The sequence below is a fragment of the Hippopotamus amphibius genome, chromosome 12 (assembly GCF_030028045.1).
Source record: "Hippopotamus amphibius kiboko isolate mHipAmp2 chromosome 12, mHipAmp2.hap2, whole genome shotgun sequence".
Classification (NCBI taxonomy): Eukaryota; Metazoa; Chordata; class Mammalia; order Artiodactyla; family Hippopotamidae; genus Hippopotamus; species Hippopotamus amphibius.
In genome coordinates, this window is record NC_080197.1 from 98,481,441 (window position 1) to 98,498,418 (window position 16,978).

The 16,978-nt window shown below is 48.3% G+C and overlaps 2 protein-coding genes across 5 annotated transcripts; one reads left to right on the forward strand and one right to left on the reverse strand.

Moving 5' to 3' along the window:
- Window positions 1–72: 72 nt before the first annotated feature.
- On the reverse strand, window positions 73–9,783 carry PMEL (premelanosome protein). Of its 2 annotated transcripts, none has more exons than XM_057702539.1 (11): window positions 9,642–9,783; window positions 5,324–5,434; window positions 5,020–5,166; window positions 4,069–4,203; window positions 3,521–3,682; window positions 2,635–2,991; window positions 1,767–1,883; window positions 1,444–1,528; window positions 1,128–1,333; window positions 938–1,025; window positions 73–321 (listed from the first exon to the last, which is right to left on the reverse strand). In XM_057702539.1, the coding sequence occupies exons 1-11, from the start codon at window positions 9,715–9,717 to the stop codon at window positions 180–182; spliced, it is 1,626 nt and encodes a 541-aa protein (XP_057558522.1). In that variant the 5' UTR covers window positions 9,718–9,783; the 3' UTR covers window positions 73–179. The 2 variants fall into 2 exon arrangements, with proteins under 2 accessions (XP_057558522.1, XP_057558521.1); XM_057702538.1 differs by having other exon boundaries at window positions 2,635–3,276.
- CDK2 (cyclin dependent kinase 2) lies at window positions 9,759–16,041 on the forward strand. Of its 3 annotated transcripts, XM_057702540.1 has the most exons (8): window positions 9,759–10,853; window positions 11,576–11,653; window positions 11,762–11,882; window positions 12,550–12,720; window positions 13,122–13,223; window positions 13,884–14,027; window positions 14,331–14,534; window positions 14,812–16,041. In XM_057702540.1, the coding sequence occupies exons 1-8, from the start codon at window positions 10,738–10,740 to the stop codon at window positions 14,914–14,916; spliced, it is 1,041 nt and encodes a 346-aa protein (XP_057558523.1). In that variant the 5' UTR covers window positions 9,759–10,737; the 3' UTR covers window positions 14,917–16,041. The 3 variants fall into 3 exon arrangements, with proteins under 3 accessions (XP_057558523.1, XP_057558524.1, XP_057558525.1); XM_057702541.1 differs by lacking the exon at window positions 13,884–14,027; XM_057702542.1 differs by lacking the exon at window positions 14,812–16,041 and having other exon boundaries at window positions 13,975–14,027; window positions 14,331–14,463.
- The last annotated feature ends 937 nt before the right edge of the window (window positions 16,042–16,978 follow it).

The following is a 16,978-nucleotide window of genomic DNA, read 5'->3' on the forward strand; positions in this document are numbered from 1 at the left end:
ACACCTCCTTCCTTTATACCTCTACTCCTTAAAGGATATAGATTCTCCCAGAAGTAAGGAAATACCAGCACCAGGTTCTGAGTCTTTATTTCAGGCAATGGTAGTCTTCAAGGGAAGACTGGAGAAAAGACAGGCGTTGCTGTCTACCCTGGGTAAATCATGACATCACATGACAGTACTCAGACCTGCTGCCCACGGAGGAGGGGGCTGCTCTCACCAGTGGGGCAAGAGCGGAAAACCCAGGGCAGACGTCGCCAGTGGGTTCTATCGTGTGGCAGCTGGGGAAGGGGAGGAGCTGAGCCCTGCTTCATAAGTCTTCGCCTGATATTGGGAGAAAAGCGGGGATACTGGTTAGTGGTGGTCAATGACAGCCTGTTTGTGCTTCTCCAAAGAAGAGGATAAACCATATCCCAGGTCTACTTGGCCTTGATCCTGGCTCCCTCCCCTTCTCACCAACAGGGTTCATCCTCTCTTACTTTTATGGTAACCTCTTTCCATTCCCCTTACCCTGCAAGCTTCCCTGCTTTGAGGACCTTGGCACTCCACGTCTGGGGATTTGCCCTTCTTGCAGGTAGAGACTCAGCTGGCCCAGCCTCCTCCGCTTTTTAATATCATTCATAATGACATTCAACAAGATCACCATTTATTGCACTCTTGCTTCAGAACCAGGTGCTTTACCCACATTGTCTAGAATCCTGACAACAGCCCCACAGGGCAGGTGTGAGTTTTCCTACCTTTCAGAGGCTCAGAAAGGTTAACCTGCTTCCCCGAGGTCCCACCAGCAAGACTGCAGCCCAGACCTGTTTAACTTCCAAGTCTGTGCTCTTTCCTGGACACTATGCTTTCTCAAAGAGGGTAGTGGTTCCTTCTTGCCTTGAAGGAGAGTGAGTGCTCGTGATAAGGGATAAGGGGTGTGAGCGGGATGGTGGGGCCTCACCTGTATATCAGAGATGCGAGCAGCAGAGCCATCAACACCAGCAAGACGCCCACGAACAGGGCAGCCTGCCCGAGGCCGGCCTCTTGACCTATGAGCAGAATCCCAGACACAGCCATAGTCAGTGTCTGCTTCCTGTCAGGTAGCCTCTTCCACTCCACTTCATCATCCTACCTCTTGTCCAAGTACCTACCAGGCATAACAAGCTGGGTGCTGACCATTGCCAGGCTATTGGCATCAGCCAAAGACACATTGAGGCAGTAGGTCCCCGAGCCGCCCTTCAGTACCTGGTGCAGAACCAGCTGGCAGGCTGGGCTGGGTGGCACCGGCTGACACAGCCGCTGGGCTGGGGGCTGGCACCCTGGCGATGAGATGTCCATGCAGGCTTCCTTGGGTAGCCTGGGAGAGATGTCAGCTTACGTCAAGGAGTCTGGGAAGGAACACTAGATACCAGAGAGCAGGGCAGCCATCAGCCCAAGAGGTCTCAGGGCAACCGGTGGGACACTCACCCGCCTTGGCAAGACACAGTCAGCTCAAATGCATCCCCTTCACTGGATGGCACAGCCTGCAGGATCTCAGCATTCTCAATACCCTCTGCAAAGTTGCATGATTTTAAGCCTGGGACTCCTCTACCAGTCCTCCCCAAAGGCCCACCGACAGGGAGGTCCTCGGGCTGCACCCCAGTCCCATCCTCATGCCTTCAAATGAAAACCCAGGGATTTGGGTATTCTTCTTGTCCAGGTGAGTAACTCCTTCCAAGGTGTGCTCCCACTGGGCAGCCCTAAGCAGCACATGCCTCCCTCCACCGGCTCCCAAAGTAGGCAAGACTCACGGACAATGTCCAGGATGAGGGAAAAGGAGCCATATCGATACAGAACACAATCCAGGGGGACTTGTCGCTTCACCAGGTTCAAGGTGGCTGTGTCATCCTGCAGGGGGCTCTGGGAACCTGGCAGGAGAGGATTGAAGAGGCAAAGTCAAGAGACCAATAACTCACCTGGAAACAGGCCAAGCAGGCATTTTTCCAGGTAGAGTCAGAGCTCCTGGATCCAGGCTTAGAATCAGACAAGAGCTGGGAAATCTCATTTTATAGATAAGGAAACAGAGGCCCAGAAGGAGAAATGACTGCCCCAGAGTCACAGTTAGGGGTAGAGTTGGAGTTTTAAAAATCCTGAATGTTTATCACATCCCACACTGTGCCAGGTCCTGGGTTAGACACTTGACCTATGTTAACTCATTATAGTGTCACTATCCTATTCCTCCTTTTTCAATGTTTCTACCACAATTCCAGGTAGACCTACTTTGGGATGAGAATCCAGGGGTGGGAAATGGTGTCAGAAACTGGGAAAAATTTCGTGCATTTACACTTAATCAGAAAATGAGATATAAGTACTACGTAAAGGATCACAGACTGCTCCCTGACCTTGCCTTCAGGGAACAGCTCTTTTCTGGGGTAGAGAAGCAACAAGTTCTCTCCCCATGGCCTAGGAGAAGACCCTGGTTTCCTGAACTCTGGATGTCTTCCATGCCATTAAGAGGGACTTGGGGGGATTTAAAATAAAATCACTGAAGCCTCTGAGGGGACTCCACTGCTAGGCTAAGGATTGGGTAACATCTGGGTCTGAAGTAAGTCTTTCAGGTCTTTAGAATAGTGACAAATGCCCCACTTCAATGAACCTCATTCATACTGGCCCTCTTACCTGTAATACCTTCTGTAGGCATGAATGGGCTGGCATCTGGACCATCAGGCTCAGGGGTGGGTACCTCTCCAGCTGTGGTCTCCACCAGCTCTGTAGTTGTTACCTGTGCAACTGTGGTTCCAGAGGGCTCTGCGGTTGACACTTCAGGTGTCGTACCTGTGGCCTCTGCAGTTGGCCTCTCTGCAGGTATGGTACTTATGACTTCTGAGGTTGGCACCTGCTCAGGTGTGGTAGCTCTGCCCTCTGCAGTCGGCACCTGACCAGGTGTAGTGCCTGTGACTTCTGCAGTAGGTACTTGGCCAGCTGTGGTGCCAGGGGCCTCTGCAGTTGGCACATGCCCATCAGTGGTGCCTGGAACTGGGGAGGAGCCACAGGAGCTGAGAGGAATGGCAGCCTGCAGCACCACCTGTGCAGTGACTGGGCCAGACTCTAGGTAAGTATGAGTGACCACAAGCGCCCGAGAGATCAGGGTCCCAGTACTGTCTCCAAAGTCCCAGGTGTAGGAGAGGTCAGCCTCAGCCAAATAACCACTGGGGTCGTGGAGCCGGAGGGCAAAGGTCAGAGGTTGCTTTCTCAGGAAGTGCTTGTTCCCTCCATCCAAGGCCTGCAGTTGAGACACGCTTACGGAGAAGGGCACCTGGTCTGGGATTGGAGCCAGAAAAGGTGAGAACCAGGACTGGGCCACAGCTTCTTTCACAGCCACATCCTCTAACCCCAAGTTGCCTGGCCCTTCACTGGCTCCAAGCCCCACATTCCTTTACCCACGTCTTCCTGGCTCTGTCCCTATAAGGTTACACACCATTTCCTCTTTCCTCTTTCCTGTCCAGCCAAGCCTCCCCACCTCCTCCTGCCCTGAGACTGGCCTTGTCCCTTCCTAAGTCCTTACCAGTAATAGTGAAGGCTGAGCGGGAGTAAGCGAGGGGCACGTAGCTCTGGGACCCCCGGCGGTGGTAGACAGTCACTTCCATGGTGTGTGTGCCCAGCACTGCCTTGCCTGTCCCAATGCTCAGTCCGGACACTGGGCCCCCCAGAACTTGCCAGTATTGGCCTGAGGTTTTTGGAAAGAAGAGTGGGGAAGGGGGTTACTGGTCAAAGGGGACTGGTGCAGGGTTAGAGACAGGGCACCAGAGAAGGAAGGTCAGAAGATGTATTGAGGATGGTTATTTCCGAGGGTGTTTGGAAGCTTGTATAGAGGGGGCAGGGAAGAAGTCCTAACGAGGGGTTCAATGGGATGGGACTCTAATTGGAGGAGGGTTCCCCGAAAGAAGTATAATAGAGAGAATTGGCCAGGTGCTGTGGAAGAGGAAGGAGTCATGGGGAAAGTGAAGATTAGGGAAATTCACAGAGCTTAGGGGTGGGACCAAAAGAAAGGGGATCAGGTTGGAAGAGGTGAATCCAAGTTTGGATGACAGGCCAGAGAATGGAGTCTCTCACCCCAGGTCTTCCAGACATAAACAAAACTTCTTCTCGGAGGTGATGAGACAGGTGGGCAGGCCCCCCCATCGGGGAAGATGCACATATCATCAGGTTCTTGGGGATACACTGGCTGTCCTCCCCACACCTGGCTCCCTGAAAGGAAGATACAAAGTCACCCTCAAACCCTGGCATTCCTTACTATACACCAAAACCTTTAACATGGCTCCCAGAGAGGAGCTCTGGGAATACTCCCTAGCTACAAAATATATTCTCCTTGGTATAACCCATTTGGGGTGGTAGTGGGGAGAATGGAAACCATAATTAAAGATTCCCATGTAGGGACTTCCCTGGCGATCCAGTGGTTAAGAATACACGTTTCCAATGTAGGAGGTGCGGGTTCGATCCCTGGTCAGGGAACTGAGATCCCACATGCCACATGGCCAAAAAAAAGGTTCCTATGTAAGTATAGACATAGAGATTGGAAGAGAAAGAGATTAGAAGGCCATGTATCAAAATGTTTGGAATGATTTGCTCTAGCTAGTGGGATAAAAGGAAACATAACAGCACCAGCTGACATTTATTGAGCCTTTATTGTAGGCTAGGGCAGGCATTATGCTGAATTCTTAATATATTATCACACTTTAATCCTTACAACAACCTTTTAAAGTAGTATCATCCCCATTCTACAGATAAGGGAATGGAAGCACAAAACAGTTAAGTGACTTGCCCAGGGTCACATCCAAGTTTAAATCCAAGTCTGTCCAACTTCTCTATCCACTGGGTCTTCTGTCCCCCATTTTGGGAACTACAATTTTTTTTTCTTTTTGATTTATCTGTGTTTTCTCATTACATATATAATTTGTGGGGGGGAAAAAGGAAGAAAGAAAGAAAAAGAAAAGAAGAAGAGGCATTCCTTGAGCTCATTGGGGATACCAGGGATTATGAGGCCTGGAGTGGAGAGGTACTCACCATTGATGATGGTGTTGTTGGCCCAGATGACCTGCCCATCTGGCAGCACCTTTTGGCTTTTAGGAAAGTGCAGGGCGATAGAAAAGGAGGCATTTGCCCCAAGCAGCGTAGGCCCATCATTGCTGACCTTCAGGGATACCTGGCCACCTGGGAAGGGCCGCTGCATTAGCTGGGACTCCTTGGCTTCCCCTCCCCATATGCCTTTTCCCTTCCTATCTTCCCAAGCTACATTCAACGCAATTCTTGCTCCTCTCCCCACCTCATTCCCACCATACCCTCTCCCCAGAAATTGCCAAGCTCCAACCTCTCCAGCAGTCAGGCCCCTGGCTTTCTGTCCACTGTGGATATAGCCGCCTGTTCCATGCTTTGGTTCTGAGCTGCCTTGAGACACCAAGCCAGTCCTGGCCTCTGGGTCCTAAAAGGAAGGTATAATGAGGGCCCTGAGGTCATTACTCACTCCCTTCTCGGGACAACAGTGTCCCATGTCACATCACTCATTCTCACATTCAAAGTGCATTTTAATTTATTGAATACCCACCATGTACCAGGAACTGTGCTAGGTGCAAAGAACTTAAGTGATGAAAAAGAAATGGTCCTGAAGAGATTCAAGTTAAAGTGTATGAAATAGACATGTACATAAATTACTATAATTCAAGGCACTGCTTAATATGAGCCATAGTAGATGTGCACAATATACAGCAAAATGACAGACTGAACAGATTAATTCCATTCTGGTAGTCTGGGAAAGACCCAGTGAGGAGCTGGCCGGTGGCATAAAGCATTCCAGGCAGAGGGCCCAGCATAAGCAGATGTGCGGAGGCATGGAAGCACAAGGCATGATAGGGGACCACCAGCAATGTGGCTGATATACACTGTGAGAGATGAGGCCAAGAAGACAGGGTAGGGGCTTTGAGTGCCAGGCAAAGGAGTCTGGCCTTTATCCTGTAGGCAAGTCCACCTCAGAAGATTTTGTTTGTTGTATTGAGATATGTCACACGCCATAAAATTTACCCTTCAAAAGCTTTTTTTTTTTTTTTAAAGCTCTTTGTAGGAATATAATTGCTTTACACTCTTGTACCAGCTTTTGAGGTACACCAAAGTGAATCAGCTGTACAAAACCTTTTTGAGTATGATCAGATTTGTATCCTAGAAGGATCACTTCAGCAAGTAGTGAGGAGGATGGACCAAGGCAGGTAGAAATTGGGATCGGAGACAAACCAAATTATAACTGACCAAGAGAGAGATCTGAAAAAAAGGGATAGGGTGGCTCTCCATATGTCTCACCCAGATCCAGTAACTATCAACATTTGCCACATTTGCTTTATCTATCCTTTGTTGTTGTTGGTTTGCTTTTTGGTTAAAGCATTTAAAAGCAAATTCCATACAGACTAGCCTTCTTTTTTTTTTTTTTTTTTTTATTTATTTATTTATTTTTTTGGCACACAGGCTTAGTTGCTCCGCGGCATGTGGGATCTTCCTGGAGCTGGGATCGAACCCATGACCTCTGCATTGGCAGGCGGATTCTTAACCACTGCGCCACCTAGGAAGCCCCAGACTAGCCTTCTTAAGATTAGTGTTTGCACATGTATCTTTTCTATCCATTTAACTTTTTTTTTTATAAATTTATTTATTTATTTTATTGGCTGTGTTGGGTCTTCATTGCTACACATGGGCTTTCTCTAGTTGTGGTGCATGGGCTTCTCATTGCGGTGGCCTCTCGTTGCAGAGCACGGGCTCTAGGCACGTGGACTTCAGTAGTTGCAGCACATGGGCTCAATAGTTGTGACTCACAGGCTCTAGAGCACAGGATCAACAGTTGTGGCACACGGGCTTAGTTGCTCCGTGGCATGTGGTATCTTCCTGGGGCAGGGCTTGAACCCGTGTCCCCCTGCATTGGCAGGCGGATTCTTACCCACTGCGCCACCTAGGAAGTCCCTCCATTTAAATTTAAATCTACTTGTGTCTTTGCATGTTAAGTGTCTCTTGTAGACAATATATAGTTGTGTATTTGTTCTACATTCAAACAGGAAACACTGTCTCCCAAGTGCTGGTAGCAGCAAACGTCTCTGTTCAACTATTTCAGCTTCCATCTGCTGCTTTTTTTGTTGTGTTCTTTAAGGTCTCCCACTATATACTGTTTGATAGAAATCTAAAGATCTGGGAGAAGTTTTTACACAAATTTGGGGTTCACCACGCTTTGCAACACTCACCCTTCCAGGTTTTATTCCCTAAGTTCCTGGCTGCTCAGCCAGCCCTTAAAACTGTCTCCTGGGGCTTCCTAGGTGGCGCAGTGGTTGAGAGCCTGCCTGCCAATGCAGAGGTCACGGGTTCGATCCCAGCTCCAGGAAGATCCCACATGCCGCGGAGCAACTAAGCCTGTGTGCCAAAAAAAAAAAAAAAAAAACAAAAAAAACTGTCTCCTGACACCTCAAGCAGAGCATCGCTTTCTGCCTCCCAAACCAAGTTCAGATTAGGGAGTGTCCTCAGGCAAAAGGCTGTAAACTCCCAAATCTCACCTGTTGTGACCCACCTTCCTGAGTCAGACCCCTCTCCTCTAAGTCTCTGTCTGCTTTTTGGTTCTCAAAAGTAACCGCAAGTTGTCTGGGGTTTTTGGAGTGTGTTTACTTTTTGTTTTGATTTTACCTTTTTATCCTACCCATAGGAGGGTTTATCCCACCAAACTAATTCACTGTTCCAAAAAGTGGGAAGTTGTACCATGTATTTTAAATAGTTTATTTCTACCAACCACAGATAAGTCTATGTAATTCAAAGAATCTACAGTTTCAAATTCTACCGTCTGAATACCTCAAACACCAGTAAATCCTGAAATGAGAAAAAAAACCAATTTTTTAAAGCAAAAGCAAAAACAAAATCCTGAAAAGTTAGCACTGTTGAAAATCAATAATGCTGTTTCCTATTTTTGATTATAGTTGCCTATAGCTGCAGAAATACAACAATGCCTAGGTAGCAACGAGCCACAGATAGCTATTGAGCATTTGAAATGTGGCCAATGCTCATTAAAAAAAAATGAAATTTTTTAACATACTAATTTTAAATAATTTAAATAGCTATAGCTACATGCAGCTCATGCCTACTGCACAGAACAGCAAAGATACAATGCAAATGAAACACATAAGCGATTGAAACCAACAGCAAGGAGAAGTCATTTTTGATGTGATAATAGAGATTATTTTTATGTGGCTTAATAAATCAAAAAATAAAGAATTCTGTCACTTTATAATATAAAAAGATAGGGAGGTAGGGAAAAATTAGGAGTTTGGGACTAACATATACACACTACTATGTGTAAAATAGACAATCAACCAGTATCCACTGTGTTGCACAGGGAACTCTACTCAATACTCTGTAATGACCTATATGGGAAAAGAATCTGAAAAAGAACGGACATATGTATATGAATAACTGATTCACTTTGCTGTACATGTGAAACTAACATAACGTAAATCAATTATACTCCAATATAAAATAAAAATTAAATTAAAAAAAAGCAAATCCCAGACATTATGTTATTTAAAACCCTACAAATTCAGTATGTATCTATAAAAATATATATATTTTTTCCTGAATAAGCATAAAGCACACTAGACAAAATGATCAAACCTAGTCCATAAAAAATTTCATGAATATCTAAAATTGTCTTCTGATTTTAAAAACCAGGATCCAAAAAGTAAGCACAACATTTTAAGAGCCTCGGGTGAGCACGTATGAGCAGAATGTTTCCAGAGTACAACAAGGAACACAGTAAAAGAAAAAGACTTGAAACTGCACCATGAATGAGGGAAGTCAGATCAAGAACTTCCTAGAAGTCTGTGAGACCAGGGATCTAGAGAAAGGGGGGCCCTTGGATATGATGTAGATATTTCAGCACAGCAGGGACTATCTTCACTCCATTTCTAACATGCACCGGAAACCTGGTTGATTCTGCTGGGGGAGGATCTGGAATGATCCTGCTGAGCATCCCACCACTAGAGCAAGAGAATCATAAGATGCCCCATTCTTTCTCCACTCCCAACTCTCCCTCCTTAGAGCAGCACGGGACATTCCAGACCCTATCACCACCCCCCGCCTCCACCCCTTGCTCCTGTCACGAGGCCCCAATCCCCCAGAGCCCTTTCATGTGATGCTCAGCTGAGACCCTTCTGCCTGTCTCTTCCAGCCTCAGAACAAAAGCCTGGGCTGTGTTCACCCATGCCCATCCCAAAGAGGGGATGTGTTGCCTTTTTACCCTCTACCCAATACCACACTCCCTTCTCCTCACTTTAAAAACCCTATCCCAAGTGCCTGAGAGACATTGTCTAAAAGAGTCTCCACTCATTTTACTCCCTTGGAGCCCCTGCTCCAGCTCACTGCCCAGGGGGGTCTCAGAATTAGGCCACAAAGACCCACTCCTCTCTTGCCCCTTCCAAGCAGATGAGGTTATTTTCAGGCTCAGTCCCAAATCTTCATGTGAGGAGGGAGTTCAGTTGCCCACGTCCTCACTAAATCAAATGGGTGGGAGACGCCTGAAGTATTGCTGGTATCTCCCATGAGGGAGGGAAAACCTAGAGCAGGTGTGCAACCCCAGACTCACACTTGTTCATGTCCACACACCCCACACTCACCTTCTGTGGCCCCCACAGCCAGAAGAGCACCCATCACAGCCACATGGAGAAGGCATTTTCTCAGCACCAGATCCATCCTGTTCTTCCTGCCAGTAACCAAAGACTCTGAGGCATAGGACAAGCCCCTATATAAGAAAGGGGTGCTCATTTGCATAGCCCTCCCCCCCTCCCTCCAGGGGAGGCCTGGGAGGAGCAGGAGGACCTGAGAAAGGCAGAACTGAGGAGGGCTCCTGGTCCCTGGACATCCCACTACTCAGTGACAGTTTCTGGTTTCACAGGGTCACTCTCATCCTAAGCACTCCATCCCCCCGGGGAAAGAACTGACTGAAGTCCAGCTGCAAAACGTAACACGTACCGGACACACGCAATTCATCACGGGAGAGGGGATCACTCTATTGAGTCCAAACCAGGAACTTCTCAAAAAGACTGTGGATGCAGTGACCCTGGATCCAAAAACAAAGAGAGACAGTATAAGGGTAGGCTGAAAAAAGGAGCCAGAGACTCCTGCGAGGTCCAGGAAACCCTTACAATGAGATACCCAGTTTTCCGCTTTCAGAGAAGGCTCCCATAGGCCAGGTGGAATTAATCTTGGGTCAGTACACATTTTCCTAGGGGAGATGAAAACGGTGAATTAGAGATCAGGAAATCCCTATAGACTCGGGATACAGGTAAACTCGATCCCAAATCAGGTACTTGGAAAAAGGTGTTCAGCCTCCCCACCTAGGCTGAAACTTGTCTTAATGCCTCTCGGAGCCAAACTTGCGCGGGGCGGGGTCTTTTGCAGCGAGGGACGCAGGGCTGGCCCCGCCCGCTCTGACGTAGACCAATAGGAAGGTTTGAGGGCGGAGCCAAGGAAACGCGGGAAGGAGGGGCGGGGCTTCTGGTGGCGGTAGGGAACTGGGCGGGGGAGGCGGCAACATTGTTTCAAGTTGGACAAATTGACAAGAGCGAGAAATACACTGCGTTCCATCCCGACCTGGGGTTGCGGAGCTGGGCCGCGTTTCCGCTGCTCGGCCCCCGAGGGCTGGGTGCCGCTTTCTGCAGGGTTCCCAGGCCCCCGCTCCAGGGCCGGGCTGACCCGACTCGCTAGCGCTTCATGGAGAACTTCCAAAAAGTGGAAAAGATCGGAGAGGGCACGTACGGAGTTGTGTACAAAGCCAGAAACAAGGTGACGGGAGAAGTGGTGGCGCTTAAAAAAATCCGCCTGGACACGTAAGTGGCCTCTGTACCCGGGACTCCTAACACGGGAGCTCCTTGAGTGCCCCCCACCCCCACCCCAACAGGCGGGTAGCTATCCAGGGACCGGAAGGTAGCAGGGAGGGACGACTTTTGAAGTGGAGAGGTGGGTTGAAGGACAAGTAGAGGGTTTCCCTGCGAAGACTATAGGGTAGTGTAGAATCCATGGGAAATTTCCTCCCCAAGTTCGGGTGACGCCCCCAATTGTACAGTTAGAAAGACTCAGGAAAAGGAAGGAGGCCTCTGAGATGGGGTCCAGGACTCTCTGTGGAGGTGGGTTTTATGATAAGCGGTAAAGAGCACCTCTTTTAATGACGAGCCCTCTTCACTGCCCCAACCCCACCCTCATCTTAGAATTCTCTCCCCCTTTCAAAAGAATGGCCGTTGAACCTCACTGGCCCCTCTAGAGAGGCTGGGTGCTGCTACTCCCCCCCTCCCCCACCTTTTTTCCCCCTGTTACCTTCTTCACCTTCACCAGGAGACTTTGCTAACCAACCCTGGGCAAAGAAGAAATAATGACCTTAATGTGTCCAAAAGCCGCTCCTGTCCATCCATGAATTAACCCCTGAAGCACCCCTTTTCTTCTGTCACTTTCCTAGGGGACACTGGGGTAGTGTCTTGGGGGTGGAATGACTGGGATGGGGGAAAAGGAATATTTGTAACCACATTCCCATCTCTGCTTTCCCAACTTCTCCAAGTGAGACGGAGGGTGTACCCAGTACTGCCATACGAGAGATCTCTCTGCTTAAGGAGCTTAACCACCCTAATATTGTCAAGTAAGTATGTATCTGGGAGGTGCTCTGACAGTAAAGGAGGATGCCCTCTGTTTGTGTTGTCTGGCTGTTTCTCTCCTTCACCTCTATTCCTGGACCCCCCTTCCCTAGGCTGCTGGATGTCATTCACACAGAAAACAAACTCTACCTGGTTTTTGAGTTTCTGCACCAGGATCTCAAGAAATTCATGGATGCCTCTGCTCTCACTGGCATTCCTCTTCCCCTCATAAAGGTAATCCTTCTCATCAATTCCTCCCCAACATGGGCATGTCTTGGGGGGACTGAAGGCAGGCAATCAGACTGAGTGTTGATTTGTGATCTTGGCTTCCTTCCCAGCACTCATCCCCCTACACACACACACACACACACACAATCACGCATACCTTTTTTGTGGCTCTTTCCCTGCTCATTATGCTTATTAACCCTAGGGTTGGGCAGGAGAATCAAAGCAGTTGAAACTCTACTGAGTCAATTTAGCAGCTCAGGTGGAAGGTGAGATGAAACTCAGATAAATGGGATTGGAGGGCACTTGGTAGACTCCTCCAAAAAGCCTTTCCTCCTGTTTGGTGGAAGAAATAGCCAGTGAGTGTCTATTGTCTGTTTTTCTGGGTTCTTTACTCATGGAGCTACTTTCAATCTATCAACAAATGTTTATCCAACACACATTTATTGAACACCTTCAATGTGCTGGACACAGGACATAGAAAAGAGGTACAAAACTGAGTAAGATCTGATCCTTATCCTCACTGGGCTGACAGTCCAATCAGAGAAATATCTCCTAAACATGTAATAATTATAATCCAACTAGTAAAGTCTTTAGTAGAACTTTGAAGGCATAGAGGAGACCCTAATCTGCTCACGGTGATGGAAAAACATAGTCTTTTCTCTCCCCTTGTCAGAGCTATCTGTTCCAGCTACTCCAGGGCCTAGCTTTCTGCCATTCTCATCGGGTCCTGCACCGAGACCTCAAACCTCAGAATCTGCTTATCAACGCAGATGGGGCCATCAAGCTAGCAGACTTTGGACTAGCCAGAGCTTTTGGAGTCCCTGTTCGTACTTACACCCATGAGGTGAGTCCCTCTCTACATGTCTTCTCTGAACTTCCTGGGAGGTGTTAACAGGGACATTCACAAAGTTTTTAGTAACTATCTGGCCAGCAATTTCTCTCTCACTAGGTGGAAAGTATCTCTGACACCCCAAGAGGTCTTAGAGTATGCACAGAGTTCATACTTTGATAGATATTGGGGTTCAGAAAATATGGTCCCCAGAGCCGTGGATTAGGCTAACTCTGAGCTAAGCAGTTGTACAGTATGCAGTTATCTTACTTAGGGGAAATCAGAGGGAAGGGAAGGATGGAGGGAAAGAAGCTGCTTGTTAAGAAGCAGAGTGAGCAGAGTAGTACTGAGGGCCTGAGATGTGGGAATCTCCATGCCCCACTCACCACCCCTCCCCTTCCTACTCTTGTCCCCAGGTGGTGACTCTGTGGTACCGAGCACCTGAAATCCTTCTGGGCTGCAAATACTACTCCACAGCTGTGGACATCTGGAGCCTGGGCTGCATCTTTGCTGAGATGGTACGGAGGCATGCCTGAGTTCTACCCAGCCCACTCCTCCCCACATTCAAGAACAACGGAACTGTTTATTGGCCCAGACCCATGGCCCTTCTCTTATCACAGGGTCCTTCCTCTAGAGTAGCACAAAGGGGGTGGTAGAGAAAGGATAGGACTGTCATCCCTGATGTCAACCACAATGTTAGGATATCCTCAAACAGCCTTCGCATCCAGTATACATATCTCTTCTCTGAAGTGAGCTAAATCATTTCTGCAACTTTTTTAGCTTTAGTCTGCATATATTTGGGAAAATGAGTTCCATCTAGCATCTCCTTCATTTGGCCCATAGACCTTATTGCAGGGCACCAGGAATGTGGTGAGGCCAGCTGTGTTCAGCTTATCACCTTTTATTTAAACTGCAGATGTAGATCACATCCCCCCTCAACCTCTGGCTTTTCAGATTGATTGAAGGATCCCTGAGGCCCAGCCTTATACGGGAGCTCTCATCCCTTTTAATACTACAGTGGAGTGAACAGCAGTACGTTTTATGGTCCCTTCTCTGGGTTGTAACTGGGGGCATGGAGACCATTAGCCCATATATATATAATGTGCATTTATCCCCCAGTGCATTACTTTACAATTGCCCATATTTGTCTCTCAATTCATCCAAAAATATTTGTTAAGCACCTAGTGTGTACCCAGCACCATGCTAGGTGCTGTGGGGAACACAGAAGACATGGAAGACACAGTCTCTGCCCGCTGTGCTCCTATCTAGAAGTGGCTGCATCACAAGGAGGGGGGATGACCGCAGTGTCTCCCCCACACCCCGTGAGTGGCTTGGGATCCCTTTGCTACATGCCAGTGGCACCCCAGACATTCACCCCCTCCCAGCCCCACCCAGCCTTGGGGCTCTGCAAAGCCATGGTTGGGGGAAGGAAGGAGGGGGCAAGGAGACAGATGAAGGGACTTCATTGTCTCAGGCTCTGTGTGACTGACCCCATGAAAGGCCCTGGGGAGGGAGTCATGGGGCCCTGCTGACCTTCCACTGCCTGTGGGCACCTCCATTATCCAGTGGGCATTTTTGACTAACGTCATTGTGGGTCTTGGCCTTTCCTCTCTCCCCATTTTCAGGTGACCCGCCGGGCCCTATTCCCTGGAGATTCTGAGATCGACCAACTCTTCCGGATCTTTCGGACTCTGGGGACCCCAGACGAGGTGGTTTGGCCAGGAGTTACTTCTATGCCTGATTATAAGCCAAGTTTCCCCAAGTGGGCCAGGCAAGATTTTAGCAAAGTTGTGCCTCCCCTGGATGAAGATGGACGGAGCTTGTTATCGGTGAGAGTGGGGAGTGGGCACCCATTTCTTCTCATTCACTCCCCAGGGCAGGGCTTATCCAGGATGAAGGAAGATTGAGGCCCTGGACTCCTGGTCTCAGCCTCTCCCTAGCCCCTGCTTCCCTCTCGTTGTTGGTGCACCCGTTAGATATAAGGAGGAGGGAAGTGGGAACTCTGCCTTGGGTGAAAGGAATTCTGTTTTCCAGTTTCTCAAAACACCTGCTGCCCATTTAGTCCGTTATCACATTACTGAAGTCAGCATACATTTCTCCCTCCAGCAAATGCTGCACTACGACCCCAACAAGCGGATTTCAGCAAAGGCAGCTCTGGCTCACCCTTTCTTCCAGGATGTGACCAAGCCAGTACCTCACCTTCGACTCTGATGGCCTTCTCAAGCCCTTACCTCCAGTCTCACCCTCTCCTCCAGTGGGGGCGTGTTCTGGCTTGGCCCAGGGCTCCTAGCTCACTGATCTTGTCTGGCTGCCTTAGCACTCACTAGCCCCTCTCAGCCAGCCAACTCTGGGGAGATGGGGTGGAAGGGAGAAAGGTGAAATTGAAAGGAAGCTTCAGTATTAGATGCACTTAAGTCAGCCTCCACCACCATCTTCCCCTCCTCTTACTCATTCCTTAGGAGGGATGGTATTAAAAAAAAAAAAAAGACTGACTCTTTCTCCTCCCTCCACGTAGGGTTTGCTATCCCAGTCTCTGAAAGCCCTACAATTATTATTTTCTGTGTTTGGGATGACAGAGACCCCCAAGCTTCCCGCAGCCACTGTGTAAGGCCAACTGATAGCAGAGGAGCTAAGCTGGAACTTTTGAAAACCAAGCAAAACGAAAACATAGGGAGGGGCCTGTTTTAAAGAATTAGATTAAAAAAAAATAGATCCAACCAGTTTATACCCTAGTTTTAGTGTTTCATCTCACCTAATAGTCTGGGAGACTGACGACTCCCAGTCTCAGATTCCCAGTCTTTGCAGTCCTGGTGGGGCTGCAGTACAAATAATTGCTCCTAGTCTTCTTTCCTGTCCTGCCTACAGGCAAAGTGTGTCTGGGAGGCTCTGGGACAGGGACTGCTTCACTGAGGCCTTATGAGGCAAGTGAAAGATGTTTGAATTTTTCTCTTTTAAGATTCTTAGTTCAGGTGCTAGGTCCCTTCTTCCTCTGAAGGCCACCCTATAGGAGTGAAAGTTAAGGTTGAGACATCATTTTGAGAATGCTGACACTTTTTTAGGGCTGTGGCTGAGTGGGGACATTGGGGAAAAAAATTTCTTTAAAAGAAGGATGAACAATTATATTTATATTTCAGGTTATAGTAGTTTTTTAATTGGGAACGGGTGGGGATTTGTTGCCACGTGCACCTTGGAGTTTGTAATGCAAATGTTAAAAAAAAAAAAAGCTTTTTTTCTTTTTATGATTTTGTCTCTCTTCTACCTTTTGTCCTTGAGTGTTCTTGCCGTTAACATTATTTGTAACTTAGTTTGTAACTGATTAAAAAAAAAAGTTCCTAGTTTTGTAGTTCATCTCTTTCCTCTTTTACTTTTGTGTATTTACTGAAAGAATGGTGTGAGATGATAGGTGTGTATGTGATAATAAGTTTCAGACCCTTTTTCCCTAATCACTTAGTTTGGGGCAACCCACCCCACTCCATTTCGACCTCTGTGATGCAATTGCCGCGGGTGGGTGAAGTGGGAATTATTGCCCCCATTTTACAGCTGGGGAAAGTGAAGCCAATGTATTTCCTACTTTACTTTCCCCTAAACTTGCATCGCCCGCCCCCCATCACACACATACATACCAGGCTTCAGTTCCAGATTTTCAATGTTAGTTAGGGCTCAGGAGCAGCAATATGGTTGGAAGTGGGCTCCAAGGGAATTCGCATTGACGCTGCATTTCCCAGTAAGCTCTCCCCCCCCCCCCCCGCCCTTTTTGGTGCATATCACAAACAGCAAAGTTTTCCAAAGATATTTATTCACATTTACATACGATTCAGAATATATCGATCATCTGTATGAAAAACTATTATAAAGGGGCTAAAGCCTCCCCAAGCTACCACTTCTTGGAGTTGCCGTTGTCTCAGCTCACCAAAAAACATCTACGACTGCCCGCGGGCCACCCCCAAAATTCCTGTGCTCTGGGGCCCCACTAAAAGGAAAAGCACCGACGTGAAGGCTGCTTAAATTCCCAGGCTCCGGGTCCCTAGCGGAGGTATTCCACTTCACGCCCGCGAATCTGTCATAGAAGGCGGGGCGCCGGAGGCAGCCCCCGCCAAATCCCGGGGGAGGGGCGAAGGTCAGTAGCGGCCTTTCTAAGGCTTCTTTCAACCCCGCCTTTCCTGCCATTCAAGCCCCGAATTTTCGCAGTACTGGTTAAAGTTTCACTTTGACCCGCCTCCATCGCTCACCTGATTAGATGTGTATGAGTTAAAAGGCGGAGGGGTCACGAGGG